Source organism: Notamacropus eugenii, chromosome 1 (genome assembly GCF_028372415.1).
Source record: "Notamacropus eugenii isolate mMacEug1 chromosome 1, mMacEug1.pri_v2, whole genome shotgun sequence".
NCBI classification, from domain to species: Eukaryota; Metazoa; Chordata; class Mammalia; order Diprotodontia; family Macropodidae; genus Notamacropus; species Notamacropus eugenii.
Window position 1 is genome coordinate 310,772,813 of NC_092872.1, and position 21,683 is coordinate 310,794,495.

The 21,683-nt window shown below is 40.7% G+C and overlaps 1 protein-coding gene across 2 annotated transcripts in view; it reads left to right on the forward strand.

The window, feature by feature from the left end:
• Nucleotides 1-5,219: 5,219 nt before the first annotated feature.
• ZFP36L1 (ZFP36 ring finger protein like 1) overlaps nucleotides 5,220-21,683 on the forward strand; it is an 86,361-nt gene continuing 69,897 nt past the window's right edge. Inside the window, exon 1 of one of the 2 annotated variants that reach the window (XM_072629510.1) lies at nucleotides 5,220-5,412. In XM_072629510.1, the coding sequence (XP_072485611.1) occupies nucleotides 5,404-5,412 (9 nt within the window). In that variant the 5' untranslated portion in view covers nucleotides 5,220-5,403. Of the gene's footprint in view, nucleotides 5,413-5,450; nucleotides 5,784-21,683 lie in introns of those variants that run through there. The other variant, XM_072629509.1, reaches the window with a different exon arrangement.

Consider the following 21,683-nt stretch of genomic DNA (forward strand, 5'->3'; position numbering starts at 1 on the left):
TGTAGGAAGCTTAGCTGTTCACAACATGATGGCATATTAAGGCAGAACTAAAATTCACGTGGTGGCAGCTGCCCATATTTCTGGCTTCTGAAGGATTAGCATGATAATTCCAAAGATCAGATTTTCTGATTACATCCTGGACTCTGCTTTATAACAGGGTCAGTTAGAGAAGGAGGATTTACAGTTAACAGCTGACATTTATATGGCGCTTTACGTCATGACATTTGATCCTCACAACTCTGTGAGGTAGGCAGTCTTCTCATTTTATAGATCACAGTGTCATAAATTTAGAGTTTGAAGGGAATTTATTGTTCATAATGTTTTTCAGTCCTGTCTGACTCTTCGTGACCTCATGTAGGGTCACAAAAATTTGGACATCCCTGAAAAACACCCTTTTGTTTTCTTGGCAAAGATACTGGAATGGTTTGCTATTTCCTTTTCCAGCTCATTTCACAGACAAGGAAACTGAGTCAAACGGGGTTAAGTGATTTGCCCAGGGTGTCACAGCTAGTACATGTCTGAAGCTGGATTTGAACTGAAGTCCTCCTCATTCCAGGTCCATTACTCTAGCCACTGTGCCACCTAGCTGCCCAAACAGCATTTGGCAAGCATTCACCGCATTCCAAGACGCTGTGCTAAGCACTGAGGATACAGAAATGCAAAACACAGGTCCCTGCCTTGACCTCAAGAAGGTCATGTTCAAATGGAGGAAGCCACATGCAAAGAACTACATAACATTATACAGTATAAATTGGAGGTAATCTTGAAGGGGTTGCAGAAGGTGGGCTTTGAGCTGAATTTTGGAGATAAGACAGAGAAGCTTGGAGGTTAAGAGGCAGGAGAAGAACATTTTAGGTACAAGGGACAACCAATGAGAAGGCAGAGAGTTAGGTGGTGGTGGTGGTGTGTGTGTGGGCGCACATGGAAGGGAGCAAAGTATAAGAAGACTGGAAAAATAGGAAGGGATATGTTAAAGAATTTTAAAAGCTAAACAGGTTTTTACCTGTTTTACTTTTCAGTCTCTGTTGGATTTTCCTCCACCTAAATGTGGATCTCCTCCAAGTGTATTTTGGACCTTTTTTTTTTTCATACTATCACATTTGGTGGTCTTATCAACCCCTATGGGTTCAATTGTCGTCTCTATACAAAAAATTCTCAGATTCCTGACCTCTCTCCTGACCAACATCACCAGCCGCCTTTTGGACATTTGGAACTGGATGGTCCAGAGGTATGTCAAACTCAGCACGTCCAAAATAGAACTTATTATTTCTTCCCCCCCCCCCCCCCCCCCGCAACTTTCCCATTGCTGTTGAGAGCACCTCCATCCCTCAGACTCAAAATCTTGGTGTCATCTTCGACTCCTCACATACGCTCATCCCACGTATTCAATCTGTTAGCAAGTGTTGCCATTTTTACACTCACATTTCTTATAAATGTCCCCTTCTCTTCACTCAGTTAACTGCCACCCTACTGTGGGCACGGATCACATTCGGACAATTGCAATAGCCTTTGGTTGGTCTCCTTGCCTCAAATCTCTCCCTATTGTCCACTCAGCTTCCAAAGCCATCTTTCGAAATTGAAAAGTCTCACCTTGTCATCCCCTGCCCAACTCCAGTGCCTCCCTACTGCCTCATTTTCTATCCAAAGGAATCGAGGACTAGAGGTGGTCATACAGGTAGTAAATGGCACAGCTAGGATTCAGAATCAGGTTTCCAGCCTCCAGATTTAACACTGTCTCCATTGCTATGATAAAGAAACTGAGGCATAATGAGGCTGTGAACTGCCTAGGATTACACAGCTAATAAACACCTGATGAAGTGACCAAAATCAGGTCTGGGAGATCAACGTGTGGACTTTCTCCATTGTACCATGTTAGATTTTGTCATATTCAGTCAAGCCAACAAACATTTATTGAGCTTCTATTGTGTGGTAGATGCTACGCTAAGCCCTGGAGATACAAAGTAAGGCAAAAAACAGTTCGCTTTCAAGGAACACCATCCAATGACTTGAATTTTGGATAAAAAGGTTCTGTGAGGGGGAAAGTCAGGTTTCAGTCCCCCAAAGTTGCCCAGAAAAGGTCTCTTACATGGCCATATATTTCATTCTTGAACTTGTTTAGTCATCTGTGAATGTCTGCCACTCATCTCCCAGGGGATCCAAGTGAAGAAGGATCAGCATCACAAGGAGCAAAGACCCTGCCTTCCTGAGTCATTAGTACTTTCATTGTACAGGGCACCTCAGATAACAAATATCTTCTAGATCAGGCTGAAGGCATTGATTTTACTCAAATTTCATAGTATACTAAAAAAACAAATAAAGCCATCTGCAACATTCAGGTAAAAGAAAAAAGCTTCAGATCTCATGTTGACAGGTTTTACCAAAAAAAAAATCTATCAAGAGTTAGAAAGCAGGATAAAACTGGGAGGAAATAGAAGCTTAGCTGAAGCTAAAGATGCTGCCAAGGACAGTTAAATAACGATTGGGGGAGGGGGTATGAGGTTTGTTAAGTAAGTGCTATAAGTAAGTAACTTATAACTTCCCAAGAATTTCTAAGACTTTCTATTTTGAGGGGAGCTCTGGGGGGAAGAGATAAAGAGGAAGTTCAGCCTAGATTTATCATATTAGGAGATTAAGAAGCAAGTTGAAATTCAGATTTTTTTAAAATCACTGCCTGATAGTCTAGTTTACCTATCTAATTACTTTTTTTGGTAACAACACCTGTCTTTTTTCAGGACTTTGGATACTGTTTGAAGTGTGAGGAAAATAGTTTATTTTTCCCTCTACATTATCCTATTTGATGTCATCAGACATCACTATAGATTGATAGTGTTTTTATGTGTGTGTGCATGTGTGTATGTGAGCACTTGTGTGTGTGTGTGTGTGTGTTTATGAGAATTCTTTCAAAATATTTAGACTTTCTTCCTGATGTGGGTCATCTTACAATGGAGAAGATCATTAGTTATCAGAGTGGTAGATAAAATGATATATTTAAATATTCTACTTCCATACAACATTTACTTCTGCTAAATCCCTAATTATATTTAATAGGAAAACTGCTAAAATAACTTAACAACAGAAATACTACCTAATATAGTGGAATTCTCAGTAGCTACATACAGGGCTGTAGGGGGCTAAAGAGGTATTTACTGGTCAACATAAAGGAGGTTCACCTTTTTGAGATGTTTGGGGCTCTAGAATTCTACCTGAGCCACTGGCTCAAACCTAAAATTGTGAGTAGTATCAAACATTTGTGTTAGCATATTACTTAAATAGAATATCTGTTTAAACGAGGCCTTCTGGAGAAAATACCATAATCCAATAGAATTAACTGCAATGGTGAGAATTTCAGGGACTATGGCACACTAATAGAGGGGATCTTTGGAAAGCAAGGAGCCTGGTAAAATCCTTCACATCACACCCTGACTCCTACTGGTGGGATCTTGATTATATAATCCCTCCTTTCCTATCCTCAACCCCTCACATAAAAACTCATTAACAGAAATCAGTATCCCAGTTTAGCTAGGGGATCAATGAAAGGGAAGCAGGGTTCTAAAGGTGTGGGATATAAGCCAGACAAGTTTGGAAGAGATCAGGGAAAGGAAGAGGAAAGGTCTCGGTGAGATGCTGCAATGGGGAGCATTTTGGGATGTGGGTGTTCGTCCTTCATTGCCGAAGAAGACCATGCCATCAGAGAAATAATGACATGACTTGCACTTGACTTTGTTTTGAGTGAGTGAGGGCTGTGCAGGTCACCAGCCTCACTTCTCCTCCAGAGCCATCTGAATCCAGTGACCAGATTTTTGGGATAGTCAGGGCATGAAGACACTGGCTGCTGCTGGTGGGATGAAAATGCCTAAGGGAGGACCAGAAGGATATGGGATTGTTTTCAACCACCCTCACTGAGCTCTCACATTCTATGATTTGGAGATGTTTGGAGTGGGGTCAAATTTTGATGACTTCTCAGTTTGGCCTGAATAAACTCTGTTGATGAAGTAGTTATCAGCACTTGACCAAGACAGCTGGCCAGGAAAAGCAGAATGGGGAGATGGGAAATCTCATAGGTAATGGGAAATGGTTACCCTGGTAACTGTCAGAAATATGGATTGAAGGAGTGAGGACTGCCAAGAAGAGGGAGCTGAAGCTCAGAGTCCTATGTTCCCCAATGACCACAGAGGAAAATACCATTAAAAGAGAAGATAGAAAGGTAATTGCAACACTTGTACCATAACAACAACCAAGTTAATGTGTGGAGAGGAAATCATTAGGAGCTTTAATAGATCAGAAGAGAGAATTCCCTTTCTCCCGGCTGAATTTAGATTTCCCTGGACTTGCATCCCTTCTTATGGTCTGAGATTTGAACCAAAAACTGAAAGGGGTTGAGAGAAATTTCTTCTGTGATCTTGGAGACAACAGTGAACAGAATTCTGGCAATCTTGTTCCCTAAGAGATAGCAGCAATAAAGGACAGGGCTGTGTGATCTATGCAGGAGATGAATCTAGGAGCTGGAATGAATTTGTTGATGAAGAAGAAAAATCTCTGAGTTTAATATGAAGGGTCTATAAGAAAAAGGGTGGGCATGCTGCCGTTGCCCAGATCAAGAAGATTCTGTGATAGAAGGAAACTGGACTCAGAGTAAATACCGATTAGCTGACTTTCAGGCACTCTGTCCCCATCTTTGGCAGCTGAAATTTGTATGGTATCCTCAAACCTGACAATGTGTAGGAGAGAGATTCTGAACACCAGAATTAGATCCTGAGATCTGGAAATAGCTTGTGTTTGTCTGAAGGGTCATTCTAACTCCAAACTCTCAAGCCCTCTCCCCCAGTTGTTCGTGTGGCCAAATGACTGGTAATGCTAGAAATCTGGGGGAGAAAGGGAATGGAGAAAACATTTTCTGTGTGATCTTGTGGACACCAGTGAGTAAGTTTCTAACCATCCAGGTTCCTTGCTTTAATATGCCCAGAAATACCTGGGATAATGGAGGAAGGATGGGAAGCAGCTGGACAACAAAATTAGAACCTTGACTATTACCACCAGAGGGCAATCTTGACATAGCAATTAAAGACTTTAATGAACATTTCCCCATCTTCTTTCCCTACTTTCAGAACTGCTTGACTTACTACTCTTCTTGACTTACTACTCTTCTATCTCCAAAGGCCCAATAATGCCGATTCTTTTGGACACTAGCATGGAATACAGACCAAGGTTCTAGAACAATCAAACACAGGGAGTTCTAGCTCTGGCATACATTAAAGCCAGGCTGTCACTGAGGATTCTTGGGTTCTCTGCTCAGCCACTGACTTTCTGTGTGAGTGTGGGTTAGGAGGCTTCCCCTCTGTGTAGACTGGCTTCCCGTCAACGGTCCCTTGCGGTCTTGACTTTCTTTCAAGAGATGGGGTGAGGATGAATGAGGTACGGATCATAGACTGGTGTTCACTACTCTCATGAGCATGTTTTATCAGGGGTGGGGGGTGAGGGGGGGAAATGATCACCCATCTGAGACTTGGCATGGTGTAATTGTTTGTTATACCTCACAATGGGTGGTTGGGGAAAATGAGGCATGGAGCTGGGAGTGATTTGCCCAGAGTAGTGCTCCCATGGTGAAGTGAAAAATAGAACCTAGGACTCCCAATTCCCAGCTTTACTTCTGCTGGTTTTAGTGGAACCATGTGTCTGGGCCAAACAATGCTGCTCCCCTGGTGGTGTGGGCAGCGCTGCTGCCATTTATTTTCCATATGGTGGACGAGAGAATAGACATTGTGGGAGGAAATGAAGGCTACATGGTAAGTTATCTGGTTCTTAGAAATAGAGAATTTCAGCCTCTATAATAGCTGTGTGACAGAAGTTGTTGTTCGGTTTTGTCCAACTCTTTTGTGACCCCATTTGGGGTTTTCTTGTCAAAGACACTGGAGCAGTTTGCCATTTCCTTCTTCAGCTCACTTTACAGATGAGGAAACTGAGGCAAACAGGGTGAAGTGACTGGCCCAAGGTCACACAGCTAGGAGGTAGGTGTCTGAGATCAGATTTGAATTCAGATCTTCCTCACTCCAGGCTTAGCTCTTTATCCACTGTTCCACCTAGCTGCATGAAAGAAGTAGGATACACTTATGGGACTCGCCTGTCTTAGGATCATAGATTTAGAGCTAGAAGAAACCTTAAAGCTCATCTAATTCCCTTATTTTATGGTTGAGAAATTGAGGCCCCCAGAAGTGAAATGACTTGGTGGTCTGGTTGTAAATAAACAGACTGATCACCAGGCATCATAAAAAATAGGTTCTGTTCCTAATCTAGCTTTGCTCCTCACACACTATGTGACCCTGGATAAGTAATTTCTATTTCCTGAGATTCTGGTTCCTCACCTGTAAAATGAGGATTCATCGATACTCTTTAAGGTTCCATCTGCCTTCTCTAAGATGGCAGATACCAGATGAGGAAATCTGAGAACTGCCAACGTCTTCCATCAAATCCTCTTGTCATGCAGTCTGGGCTCACTGTCTTTTCCCCTTCCGGTCACCTCTGGGCCAAGTTAGCTGCCAGTTCTTTTGAGGTGGGGGAGGGGGAAATACTTTTTCGATTCATCTGCTTTGTGATACAGCAGGAAGAAAGGACCCCTTGGGAAACAGGACTCAGAGCATTGTGCAAGTGGTCAGCCTATGCTGGCTGGGGTGAATCATGTTCCTAGCACGCAGAAGGAGCCTCAGAACACCCAGGCATCTGGGAAGTTTCTACAACCACTCCTCCTCATGCCCCTACCCCGAAGGGAGGAAAGAAGTCTCTTTTTTTATTCAAAATAACACAACTTGTTTGTACGTCTAAGCCAACAACATAACTATTTTTACATCCATCCCAGCAGAAGTGTCTGGGAATGATAGAGCTGGTAAATAAAGTCTGGTTATGTAAACCACACTTTATCTGGCATATTTCAAGTCTCTTGGTAATTGACCTTCCCTGCTCCACTCTGCCTACCCCACCCCCTCTTTACCCTCCCCCCATTGCTGGTGAGGGCGATCTATTTAGCTTTTAGAATTGCTGCAGGAGGAGGAATACCTCATACCAGGGGGTAGGAGGATGAAGAGGATGGCACTTCCATAGCCTTTCCCCCGTACTCACCGTTCTTCCAAAAAACACTTCCCCCTCCAATAATTTTTTTGAATGAATGTGAAAGAGGTCACTTGAGAATGAAGGCTCTTCATTCTACCCAGGAAGGGTAGACTAACTTCATTTCCTTTTTCTGACAGAGTTACTGGACTGGTAGAACAGGGCTGTGCTGTTGCTAGTTTTACCACAGACTCCAGCAAAGCCATTGTTATCTTTATGGATAATGTGGAGAAATGTAAATGAAAGTTCAAAGTTCACAGCTGGCTGTAACCTGACCCAAAGAGTAGTCCCTAATAAGTTCAGTTTCTTATCAGATTGGAAGGAGTTTTCTAATGGGGCCTCCTGGAGATCTGTCCTTGGCCCTGGGCTGTTTTACGGCTAGTATGTATGTACATGACACATATGCACACATATATACAGTACACACATGAATGTGCACACCAAAGGCACATATATGTGTACACGCATGTTGTGTACATATGTACACGACCACATGTGTCCTCACAATATGTGCTTACATGTGTGTGTGTGTATGTGTTAAAGTTCACAGAGTTCTAAGGAGGTGGATACTCTTATTATCCTCATTTTACAGATTGATGAAACTGAGGCTAGGAAAAGTTAAGTTATTTAGGATCTCACAGCTAGCAAATGTCTGAGGCAAGGTTTGAATTCAGGTCTTCCTGACTCCTGGAATATTCCAGGAATATTTTTTATTAATGCCCTGGATAAATAAAGGGCATAAGATTTTATGCAAATAAGATTTGTAGTTGACCCAAAGAAGGATAACTCCTGTCCTGGGTGTCAGGATCAGAAAATGTCTCCACAGTGTCAATGGCTCAAATATAGTAATACTAACTATATTAAGAAGAAGAATGTTAACTAAGATTTACAGAGCACTTTAGAATTTGCATATATCTAATTTTATCTTCACAACAACCCTGGAAGGCAAGTGCTGTTGCATGGACTGAAGCTAGCCTGGAAAAAAGAAGACAGAGCACATAACTCCCTTCAAATAGCTGAAGGATTGTTCATGCTGAAGACAGATTAGACTTGCTCTGTACTGCCTCTCCATATCCCCTGCCCTTAGCAGGGGACGTTGTCTCATATTTCTCTGCAGTATATATGATACTAATATGATATATACTAATATCACATATTATTATATATACTATGTCATTGTCAACTCCTCCCTTCCTCACTTTACAGTGAATCAATTGCCAAATCTTGTTCTCTCTTTTTTCACAGTATCTCCTCTTTATTCCCACAGTTATCACCCCAGTAGAAAGTCTCATTTCCCACCTGGATTACTGTATTAGCCTGCAAGTTGGCCTTCCTCTTCGATCATCTGTCTCCAATCTTATCTTTCACACAGCTGATAAAGAGATTTTTTCTCCAGCACAGCTGATTAAATCACTTCTCTCTGCTCAATACCCCAGTGGCTTACTATCCCTTTAGGATCAAATAGAAGGGTATGCCTGCATTTTAAGCCTGGATAGCTTAAAACTGCACTAAGGCTTTTGGAATACCCTGTATAAAATCCTTTGGAATTGAAAGCTTTTCATAAGCTGGCCCTTTCCTGCTTTTCTTGTCTTTTTAGGTGCTACTTTCCTCCATTCCCTCTACAGTCTAGTCTAGTCATACTGGTCTGCCTACTGCTCCTCAGACCTAATAATCTATCCATCTCCCTTCGTGGTGCCTTTGCACTGATTGTCCACTACCAGAGCCTGCAATGCTTTTCTCTCATTCAGCTGTGTCTCCTAGAATCCCTGGCTTCCTTGAAAATTCAGTTCAAATACCACCTTGGGGGCAGGATGCCTTTGCAGATAGAACCTTATAGATACTAGTACTACTACTACTGCTACTACCACTACTACCACCACCAAGAGTGTTTATATAGCTCTTTAAGGTTTGCAAAGTGCTTTACAGATATCTCACTTGTTCCTCACAACAATCCTGGAAGGTAGGTGCCATGATCCCATTTTACAGATAAAGAAACTGAAGCAGATAGAGGTTAAGTTACTTGCCCAGGGTCACACCACTACTGTCTGAGACTGTATTTGAATTCAGGTCTTCTTGACTCTACCTCTGGCCCTCTATCCACTGTGCTACCTCCTAGCCATGGCAGATACTTAAGGAAAGTTACTTAACCTGTCTGTCTCAGTTTCCTCAACTATAAAATAGGGAAAATAGCACCTACCTCTAAGGGTGGTTGTGAGGATAAAATGAGATAATATTTGTAAAGTATTTTGCAAAGCTTAATTAGCAAAACAAAATGCTTTATGGTTTGTTGTTGTTCAGTTGTGTCTAACTCTTTGTGACCCCTTTAAGTGTTTTCTTGGCAAAGATACAGGAATGGTTTGCCATTTGCTTCTCCAGGTTATTTTACAGATGAGGAAACTGAGGCAAATTAAGTTAAATTACTTGCTCAGGGTCACACAGCTATGAAGTGTCTGAGACCAGATATGGACTCTAGGTCTAGCACTCTCTCCACTGTGCCACCTTGCTGCCCCCTGCTCTATGGTAGTAGTCTTTAAAAATATGAACTATTTAAAAAGTAAGCATTCTTTCATAAAGACTAAAGAGCATTGTATTGTTACACCTACACTCTCCTGTTAAGTAGTGGATTGGAGTGGCATGACCTAATCCATCTGGAGGATATGAGTCTGGCACCAGTAATATCTGTTAATAAGTACCTTTCTTTATTTAGCTGCATCTCCAGGTGCCCCATTGGAGCGCTTATCACAATTGTGCAGCCCATCTTACATTTTTTAGGTTCTTAGAGTTTGCAAAGTTCTTTCCTCACTGCGACCATGAAGGAAGAGATGGTGATGGTGTAGGTTTGGGGGGTGTTTCTCTTCCTCAAAAGCTGTTAAAAAACTGTTGACTTTATCTCTCTCCAGGACCTTCTGCAGCTGAAGAACATGCAAAGGCTCTCTCTCTCTTACCTGCCTATCACTTCAAGTTCAAGCCCTTTACCTGGCATTCAGGGCCCTTCATACTCTGGTACCTTTTGAACTATTCAGTTTTATTTCCCAGCCTGCCCACTGAACTTACTCGTGCTCTCTTATGACTTTATCTGGGGAGATCCTTTGTCTCTTCCCTAACTCTTACACTAACTAGAATAATCTTGGACAACTCAATTTCCTCATCTACTCTTCATTTTAGCTCACTTCATAAAGTTTTATTGATATCCCATTTTTGACATCACAGTCATTTCCTGATCTTGTAATAAACAAAAACTGTCATGCAAAACCAGCCATTGCAGGCGCTGCGTGCATGTATTCAACATTTGGCATCTGTACTTGGGCACTGCCTCCCCCATACTCCTTTTTCCTTACTGAAAGAAGGGAGGGGGATGTTTTATCATCTGTTTGACAGAATCAATATTGCTCATTTTATTTAAGCTGTTAGTTGTCCTTTTGTAATGTTTTTCATGTGTATATATACATACATACACAACTATATACATACAAACATACATTATACACACATATATTGTTTTCTTGATTCTACTTATTTGGCTTTGGTTGAATTCATATTCTTCCTAAGTCTTTTTCTGAATCCCTTAATATTTGCTATTAAGAAAAGCCAGAGTTTGAATCCAACCTCAGACAAGTCACTAGCTGTGTGACCCTGGGCAAGTCACTTAACCTCTCCCAGACTCAGTTTCCCCATCTGTAAAATGAGGATGATCATAGCAGCTACCTCTCAGGGTTGTTAGGAAGATCAAATGAGATAATATGTTTAAAGCACTTTGTAAACCTTAAGGTGCTATATAAATGTTAGCTATTATTCCTTCTTAATTTAATGTTCAGTTGTTTTTTTCAGGCATGTCTGACTCATCATGACCCCCTTTGGGGTTTTCTCTCAACAAAGATACTGAAGCCCTTTCTTTCTCCAGTTTATTTTCCAGATGAGAAAACTGAAGCAAACAAGTGACTTGCCCAGGGTCACATAGCTAGTAAGTGTATAAGGCCAGATTTGAACTCAGGAAGATGAATCTGACTCCAGGCTCTGTCCCTGTTATTCCTTATGGTACAATAACTTGCCATATCCTCCAAACAACGGGCTTCCAATTTTACCACTAAAAAGTGTTGTTATGCACATTTTGGTCCATATAGGATTGTTTCTTTTTTTTGGCTTCCTTGGGAGTACAGTAGGTTCAAACCATCCTTCCAATCCTCAAGACACTGATCAGAGCTCTTCTACCCACGTCTTAGCTTGGAGATATCTCCCCTTCCCTTTTTGGCATCGTTTAATGTCCATATATTTTTGGTGCTTCATGCCCTATCTGGGCATACATTCCTATATGGTGTAGTGGAAAGATTGCTAGATTTGAAATCTAAATACTGGGTCCAAATCCTTGCTGTAGGCAAACTGTTTTATCTCTCCTCCTTCTAAATACATTTTCCTCTTTTCCTAGTCTCCCACCCGCAGACTATCCCCAGCCAATGCTAGCACAATGTCAGTCATCTGTGTCTTTTACCTAGTGTGTGTAGGACTCTCTGGGTCCAAGTTACCTCATATGTAATACAAGAAGCAGCCTGGCATGGAGTATTGAGGGGGCTGGGCCTAGATGAGGCAAGTCCAAGATTCGTCTTGTCCCTGACACAAATGGCTAGCCCTAGAATTGTGACGGTGATAGTGACAACTCCAGAGGCCCGGATGCCTCTCTTAAGACTTTGTTACAAATCTGAATCAGTGAAGGGAGTTTTTCACATTGAGAATTCTCTACACTGAAACTCAAGCCTCCTCTCCCCCTCCGCCATCCCAAAGGTCTGAGCTAGTGACAACGGATAGGAGTTGAAAAGAGGCATATTTTAGCTTGACGTAAGGGAAAACTTATAATTACTACTTTCTCAAAATGGGATGGGATGCCTTAGAAGATGATGAGTTCCTCATCATTGGAGGTGTTCAAACAGAGGGTGCACACCCACTTCGGGATTTTGTGTAGGGATTCCATGGTTTGGTCTATGACCTCCGAGATCCCTTTCAGCTTTAAATCTCATAGCCCTATGAATCCCAGGACTGTTAAAGGTTGCCTCTAGCTGCCTCTGCATCCCAGAGAGATCTTTTTTTTTTTTTTGAAAACTCCAAAAAATATTCTATAACATTCCTTGAGTAGAGTGTGCGATTCTTGAAATCTTTCTTGATGCTCAAATCCATCCCTTATCAGGTTTTTGAGGGACAAGAGCGGAGAAGCACCAAACAATTCCTTTGAACTGTTTGGAGAGAGGTCTTGGAGGTCCCAGCTTGAGTGAGACCCCTGCTTGGCTGGAAAGTTAGGCCTGGTTCTCCAACGTCCTCCCGCTCCTATCCCACCCTTTCAGGACCTCAGACAGGCTCTGCTCTTTTGGTTGTCCCAGGTTTTCTAAGTGGGAGGCTTTGGCTACCTGCAGGCCAGATTCTTAGTGCCCCCAGAGCCCTACAATTAGTCTCCTCCTTTCTGTCATTACCACCTCCGGGAGATTTGTTAGCCTTTTTGCCCCAGGGGGAGGGAAGCAGAATTTAAAACCAGCCTAATCCTGATTGGGTCTGAGAATAGCCCTTGGAAACCTGCAATTAGAATGCCCCTGGGAGTGGGGTGGAGAGAAGGGAAGGGAAAGGCCCCAGAACTACAAGCTGTTAACATGGCTAACTCCAGGGATTCCTCAGTAGTCTAAGGGAAAAAGAGCTTGGAGCCTGAAGGACAAATGTTTGAGAATATATTTGTGAATGAAAGGAGCCTTAAGGTAGTCCTAAGTATCACATTTAAACTCCAGGCCCAGAGAAGTCTCAGTAACCAGACCTTAAATTGCAATCCTTTGCATTTCCAAATGCATTGCAAATCCTAGCATGCAAAAATGTTGGTTGTGAATTGCAAAATTTCTCCCAATCGACCAACGGCCCAAATGGAGATCCTCTTAACAACTTTGAAATGCACTTTCTCACTTTCCCTTTCCATTTCCTTCCTTCTCCAGCCCAGAGACTGATAGCTATACCCCTTTGTACCCCTAGCCCCAGGGTGAAAGTCAGTGCCTCACTGGAGATAAGTCGTTTGGCAGAAAAAAAAAAGAAGCCTGGGCTAAAGTTATGGTAATGATAATACCATATTTATATACCCCTAATCTTGGAAAAAGTACCCCTTTTATTTATATATACAAGCTCCCTGAGGGCAACGACTGCTTAAATTTTGTCTTCAGGTCACTACCTGGCATAACATTGACATTTCATAAATGCTTTTTGAATCAAATTTATTTGATCCTTACCCACAATATATTGCTGTATTATATATTATCACAGTCTTACATATGAGAAAACAGGTTCAAAGAGGTAGTGACTAGCCCAGAAAAGCTGGGTTGGGGACTCACTTCTGATTTCAGTGCCTCTTCCGTTGACTCTACTGGAGTTCCTCCAATAGGGGCGCGTTTCTGCAAAGGCACAAGATCCAGAAATGTGTCTCCACTCACCACCTATGTATGTCTTAGCTGGTGAACCCTGTGAAGTCTGGGGAAAGGCTGAGGTCAAGGCTTTCCTTAGATCCCAGGCCACTCCCATCCCTCTAACCAAGGTCTATGATACAGTCCTATGGCCCTTCCTTCCCACTCTCAGACACCACATAAACTAGTCTTTGTGAAGTTAAAACAAAGATGTAGATGGTGGTATTGAAAATAGATGAGGGCTATAAACTTGGGACCAGTTTGACTTTGAGACTTTTGGCTCAGATGACCCTTTGATTCCTCTCTGCCCCCAGTTATTCTTTATGATGTAATTAAGAATCCACTGTACTTAGCCTCCCTATTCTCATGCTTCCCTGTCTGTTTTTTTCTTATCCTGATTCCCCCATCCCCAAACTTAAGTTCCTAATGCTTTTAGGATCTCCCTCCCTCCCTTCTATCTTCCCTCCCTCCCTCCTAAAGTCACTTTTTAGGAAAGGATAGGAAATATTTTGTTGAGGTGTATAAATTCTGCTATTTAAATGACAGATAATAATTTAAAACAAGGGTTTTCAACCTGGGGTTCATGAACTTGTTTCTTTAAAATATTTTTATAACTGTGTTGAATATAACTGATCTCCTTCGTAATCCCATGTATTTTATTATATGCATTTATAAACATTATTCTGAGAAGGGTTTCATGGGCTCCACCAGACTGCCAAAAGGTTCATGACTTCAGAGGGTAAAAACTCTGACTTTAACATGTTCCTCTCAGGGATGCTTCATACAAAAGTTATAGACTCGTAAACTCTTAGACTTTTCAAGCTGAAAGGGATCTCAGAGGTCATCTAGTTCAAACTCTTCATTTTATAGGTGAGGAAACTAAGGCCTGGAGAGGTTAAGCTTATTGAATGATGGGGAAAGGATTCATGCCCAGTGGTTGTTGCTGTTTTTTTTTAAATTCTAATTCTGGTGTTTCTTCCACACTGCAAGAATGCAAGAATCTCCTCTGAGGCATCTTTCTTTTTTAAGATGACAAGAATCATTTTAGTTCACCTCTTACTTTTATAGCTTAGAAAACTGAGGCTTGGAGATGAAGTGATTTTTCTGAGACCACATAGATAGATGGCAGAGCTGGGATTCGAAGTTAGGTCTTGTTACTTCAAATCCAGCTATTTACTACACTTACTTATTACGCCCCCCTGCTTCCTGCTGATCTGCAGCAGAGGCTAGAGTACACAATGACAACTATTTAACCCAGTCCATTTTGAGAGCAGTTCTAATTATTAGACTTTTTTTCTTACATTGAGCTGTAATCTCTCTTCCTATAACTTCTTTCTTTTCACCTCCTATGAGCTACATGAAACAAGTCTAGTCCCTCCTGTGTATTAATATCTGAAGACTATCATGGGTTCTGGTCAAATTTCTCCTCATTTCTACCTTGGATAAATTGCTTAATCTCTCTGGACTTCCTTCTCATCTGCAAAATGGAGATTGGACTGGATGATCGGTCACATTCTAAGATTTTATTCCATATTTCTCATTGTCTTTTTGCATTTCCTTAAGTATTTTCAAAGCCATGGGTCAGCCATGGTTAATTTTAATAACTAACCTAGTTTAAAGGTTAATGACTACTGCTAGATTAGATTAATCTAGCCTAGCCTGAAGAGACTAACTCTGGTCTCTCCATTCGGAAGATAAATGACAAAATACCTTTCTTCTCTAGGTGGAAAGGTAGAAGGAATATGGCACCCATCACAAGAGGTCAGACTTGGTGCTGTGTCACCAACGGTTTTTCTTGGTTACAGGTGAGGTTTCGTTGAGGGGCCAGAATGTGGAGAAAGGCATCAGCACAACTAAAGGAAAGAATTGTCTAAAGGTAGAACTTGGGGTCATATGATAAAAAAGATTTTGAGGTAGGGCAGAAGGGGAAGAGTCCACTAAAATCTTTCTATATGGATTTCTGTGGTTTAATAAAGAGAAGGCCTATACTAGTAAGAACTCTAGGATTGTTGACTGAAAACTGGAAGGGAAGGAATCCTGAGAGGTCCAGAGTCCAGAGGTGTCCACACTCCTGAGTGAACTGGAATCAGCTTTAAATGTAATTGAGAAATATTTTACAAAATAAACAAAATAACAAAATATAGATAACATTACATTTTTAACTTTCTTATTTAATATTTCTTTCCAATTTACATGCAAAAAAATTTTAACATTCCTTTTAAAAAAAATTTTGAGTTCCAAATTCTCTCCCTGCCTCCCCTGCCCTTCTCCTTAAGAAGGCAAGCAATTTGACATATATGTGTATGTAATCATACAAAACACATTTCCATGCAAGTCATTCTGTGAAAGAAAACACAAAGATGCCCCAAGAAAAATAAAGAAAGTAAGGAAAAGGTATCTTTGATCTGCATTCAAACTCTACTAGTTCTTTTTGCGGAGATGGAAGTACTTTTCTGCCTAAATCCTACAGAATTGTCTTGGATCGTTGCATTACTGAGAATAGCTGTTATTCATGATAGATCACCACACAATATTGCTGTTACCATGTACTATGTTCTCCTGGTCATGCTCTTTCCACTTTTCATGGATCACATCACATGTTGAAACGAAGTCAATATGTACCCTGCAGGCATACATATGTATGGATTAGTGCCCCCCTTTCTATTTCAGTTTGATACCATTACGCTCGTCCATCCCTCTCATTTTAAAAATGAGGAAACTGAGGCCCAGAAAGGTCAAGGAACTTGTTCAGAGTTATACAGGTAATAAGTGAAGTGGCAGAGCTGGAATTCAAACTTGGGTTCTCTGCTTCCAAATTCAGGAATTTCTCCCTATCCTATGTTGGGGGGTGGGAAGAAGAGAAGGAGAGGAGGGGAGAGAGAGGGTGGAGAGAGAAAGTGGTGAGAGGAGAAGAGGAAGGGAGAAGAGAGGAGAGAGGGAGAGAGGAAAAGGGAGATTCCCAGGGACTTGTAAACAGACCATACCTCCCTCAAATGCCAGTCCCAGACCTTTTTAATTTCACCAGGAATCCTGGTCCAGAAGCAGGTCTCCAGGAACGATTGTCATGGGATTCTACTTGTCCACCACGAGGTGGTGCCTTTACACCGTGAGGAAAGGGGGGAAAGTGACAGCTTAGTTTGCAATACTGTGCTTAATATAGTAACCTGGATTATGGAAGAAACATGCAATTTACAAACCTCTCAACCCGCCACAGGGGAAACCTCTGAGGCTTTTTTTCTGAGAAGAACAATTAGGCTAACCTCTTAGGAGAAGAAATTGCATCGCTGAGCTTGCCTGGGAAAGCAAAGTATCTCTTCAGGAACAGCCCTGGGGAAGATGGGAGAAACCACCCAGAGAGGTTTTCATCCCAAGGATTTAGAAGGACGTGGTGGGAAGGGGGAGGAGGGTATGTCTGGGTTCTGACGCTGAGTGGGAAATGTCTTGGGTCTTAAGAAGGAGATCCCCCTCCATCTTTGCATCTGGATAAAGTGAGGATAATTTTTAGGTCATCCATTAAACATTTATTAAACACCCCTATGATCTATATCAGGGGATAAAAAGACAAAAAGTAGAACTGGCTCAGCCCCAAGGGGCCTACATTCAGTGGAGGACATAAACTCCTCCTCTGACTACCTGTGTCACCTTAAGCAAGTAGCCTTCTGTCTGCCTCAATTTCTTCGACTGTAAAACAGGGATAATAATAGCACCTACCTCACAGGATTAGTGAAAGAATCAAATGAGATAATATTTGTAAAGTGTTTAACCAATTGTTTAGGAACATAGTAGGTGCTTAATAAATGCTTGTTCTCTCCTTTTCCTACCTCCCCAATGAGACCACGGAAGGGTGTAAAGTCACGTTATCTTGGGACTATGGAAACTTAGGTTGGAAACTGGACAGAGGAGGGGCAATCAGAAAATTCTCCAGACAGTGACTTACAAAGAGATACGAACCAGAGTAGTGTGGTCTGGATGGGTTTGATAGAACAGAGAGAAGAAACCAGCCTACAGGAGAGTATCAGTACTCTACCAGGTAGACTGTGGTATAGAGAAAGGCCATCTTATCCATATTTGCCTACATAGAGTGAAATAAGCAGACTGGAAAGCACAAGGTATGCACCGAATAGAACAATGTAAAAGAAAAGATCACGAAAGGGAAGCTAAACAATGAATAACTAAAAAACCACTAATGGTCCCAAACAACAATTGAAGCACACGTCTCAGTAGAGAGGTGGGGGACTACCGGGGAAGAATGGGATATGATCATCAAATACAATTAGCGTATTGGGTGTTTTCACTTTGACTGATTTTCTTAGTTATATGGGAAGGGTCCAATTCAAAGAGGTGGGGGAATTTCTAGAGATGACTGATGGAAAAACATGAGATATCAATAAAACATTAAGAAAAAAATGATCTTACTTTGAGTACAGAAGCTCTCTCATTAGTCTTTGGGGAGAAAAGTAGGACAATATTATCTGTCCTCACTGGGCATGTAGGGCTATGAGATACTGGCAGCATTCTCATCATTCAGTCAATGGTTGGCATAGTTAAGGAGTAGGGTGTGTGGGGTTGGGGTTGGAGTTTGGGTGGGAAGAGAGATATGAAAAAATATAAAACATGGCCAGACAGCTTGCAGTCTAGTTTGGATATAAAACACATAGATGATGATACAGCTCAGATCTAAGATACGTGAGCAAAGAGAGGCAGCGTGGTGAGGTAAGTAGAGAAATCATGGATGGGATCTACCTGTGTGACCTTGCAAATGGCTTCACCTCTGAACTTCAGTTTCCTCATTTATAAAACAAGGGGGTTGGACTGCATGGCATCTAAGATCTCTCCCAAATTAAAAGGTCCAAGGCAAAAATAAACTCAGGCTACAAAGAAAGGCCAAATATTCGAATATGAGCTCGTAGTGAATAGAGGCTATTTTCATGTGCCTTTGTATCCAAAACTTTGTATACTTTTTCCCCCTCATAGGCTTGAGTAGGAAGAGTTGATGGATCCTCTTATTGACCTTATTGATGAAGAGAATTCCAAGTATGAAAATTCCCTCCACCCATGCAGACTGGTAAACTTAGTTTTAGTTGCTGAGAGGACTTAGGAGATTAAATGACTGGCCCTGGACGACATAGCTAAAATGGCAGTGGCAGGATCTAAACTGAGTTCCTGCCTCCTAACCTTGTTGCCTCTCACTTTGCCCTTAATAGATGCTTAATTAAGTGCTTGTACAACCAAATTGGATCTTCACATGAGGAACAGTGGGGTTTTAGTAGAGGGAGAGCTCATTTTTTAGTTAGGATTATCAGAGAAGGCTTTTTGCAACTAGGGTAAAAAAAGACAGTAGACCAGATAGTCAAAGAGAAAGGGATAATGTCAGTGAGGGAAAGTTATATGACTATACATGTAAAACAGGGTAGCTGGATGAGCAGAGAGGAGGTAAGAAGAAATTCTATGTTGAGGCATATTATGAACTTTGATGATACTTTACTTTTCTATTTTGCCTTCCATTTGTTATATTCTCTTTTAGACTATAAGCTTCCTGAGAGCAGGGACTAACTATATTTTGTAGCTTCTCTAATTCTTGGTTTCTGCACAAGATGAGCTCATAATCAATGTTTATTTAATTGAACTAAAGATAAGAAAGTAAAAAGAATGTTTACGGGCCAGTGGAGGGCCATGAATACCAAACTAAGGAGTATGGATTTTGTCCTATAGATTATAGGAAACCATTAAAGTTATTTAAGTAGAGGGATGACATAAAGTAATGTGTTTCAAGGATTCAGTTCCTACTGGGTCTACATGAGGAGAAAGGAATGTTAGTCTTGAGGACCACAGGGAGAGAAGAGACCTCTGAAATATTTCTCATCGTACCATCCTTGGGCTTGTTCCTCTGTCCTGATTAAGTAGAATTTGAGACCCTTCAGTCTTCTCTGGCTGCAGTTTCCTTGATGACTTTATATTAGACTTTGTGGGTAGAAATGTGTTATAATGTTTCTCTGTTCTGTAATTCATCTAGGTGTCTCTCTAAGAAAAAAATATTCTGAATTTCACAAACAAAAAAAAGAGCATTTTCTTGTGTAAAGTAGAGCAACAAAAAGGAGGATTATACATGAAATAGCATAATTTCTATTAGATACAGCTTGCATTTTTTCTATTAATTTTGATAAATTCAAAAAATAGAAGCAAAACACTTGTGGATGGACAGGATAAAAGAAAAGAGTACAATTAAGAGTGGGAATGGGGGGAACAGTATAGAGAGAAATACACAGTAATCACAGCTGTGAAAAAAAATTTTACAGCAAGTTTCTCTGATGAAGGCCTCCTTTCTCAAATATTATAGAAAACTGAGTCAAATGTATAAGAATACAAGTCATTCCTTAACTGATGTATAATCAAAGGATATGAACAGGAGGTTTTCAGACAAACTAATCAAAGCTGTCTGTAGTCATAAGAAAAAAAAATGCCCTAAATTACAATTGATTAGAGAAATGCAAATTAAAAGAATTCTGAGGTACCACCCCACATCAATCAGGTTGGCCAATATGACAGAAAAGTAAATGACAAATGTTGGAGGGGATATGGTAAAACTGAGACACCGATGGTAGAGTTATAGACTGATTCAAACATTCTGTAGAACAATTTGGGACTGTGCTCTAACAGCTATAAAACCATTACATACCCTTTGACCTAGACATAACACTATTAGATCTATATCCTAAAGAGATAAAATACAAAAAGGGAAAGGACCTGTGTGTACAAAAATATTGACAGTGGCTCTTTTTTGTGGTGGCAAAGAATTGGAAATTGAGGGGATGCCCATCAGTTGGGGAATGGCTGAGCAAGTTGTGGTATATGATTGTAATGGAATTCTATTGTGCTATAAGAAATAATGAACAGGAAGATAAAAAATAAAAATAAAATTTGGAAAGACTTACATGAACTGATGCTGACTGAAGTAAGCAAAACTAGGAGAACATTGTACATAGAAACTTAGCTATGATATAACACAAATATGTCCAAATGTAATACAAAGATCCAAATCAATTTTTCTTGTGGTTTTTTGTCTTTATGTTTTGCATGACAACACATATATAATCTATATAAATTTGTCTTTTTAATGGGGTAGGTGGTGAAGGAGAGAGAGAATTTGGAACTCAAAATTTAAAAAATGAATGTTAAAAATTGTTTTTACATATGATTTTGGGAAAAAATAGAATATTAAGTAAATAAATTTTTAAAAAATTCAATATATAGCTTTTAAAGCCCTCCTCCCTGTCTGTGATTTCTCCTGGCCTTTCTTTTGTGCATTAAAAAAATATTTTGATGACCTTTGCTTTCTTGCTTTGCATCTCCTCTAACTCTTAGTTTCTGCAAGAAACTTCCTTCTTTCCATTGCTCTGTCTCCATTTTCCTCCCATCTCTATCCTCACTGAAAAAGAAAATCCTTGTAGTAAATATGCATAGTAAAGAAAAACATTCCTACGTTGCTCTTGGGAAATGTACATTTCATTCTATTCCTTGTGTGTATCACCTCTGCCAGGAGAAATGCTTCTTCATTGGTTGTATGGAATTACAGTTGGTCAATGCATTGGTCAGAATTCTTTAAATTTTTTTTGTTGTTGTGCAGTCATGTCTGACTCTTTGTGATCCCATTTGGGGTTTTCTTGGCAAAGATACTAGAGTGGTTTGTCATTTCCTTCTCTGATGCTATTACTGCATAAAATGTTCTGCTTACTTCATTTTGCATCAATTCCTACAAGTTTTCTCAGACTTCTCCGAAACTGTTCCCTTCACAATTTCCTGTAAGTCAGTAATATTACATTTATATGCCTTATCTTATTCCCCAGTAGATGGGTGCCTCTTTAGTTTCCAGTTCTTTGCTGTAACAAAAAGAGATGTTTTAAATATTTTTATTTATATAGATCCTCTTCCTTTTTCTTTGATCTCTTTGGAGGCATTTTGTACCTCCTTAAGGGAAAATTGAGCCTTAACACAGACTTGGTTCTTTGGGAGTCTTCTGGGACAGGATTATAGCACAGACAAATTGTTCTCCCTTTCCTCATCCTGAAAGAAAAATAGACAAGAACCTTACCCTATCTAATGAGATTCCCTTCCTTCCCAAGTTTGTGAGCCCTATTCCAGACCAACCTTGCTAATCTAGAGTCTATG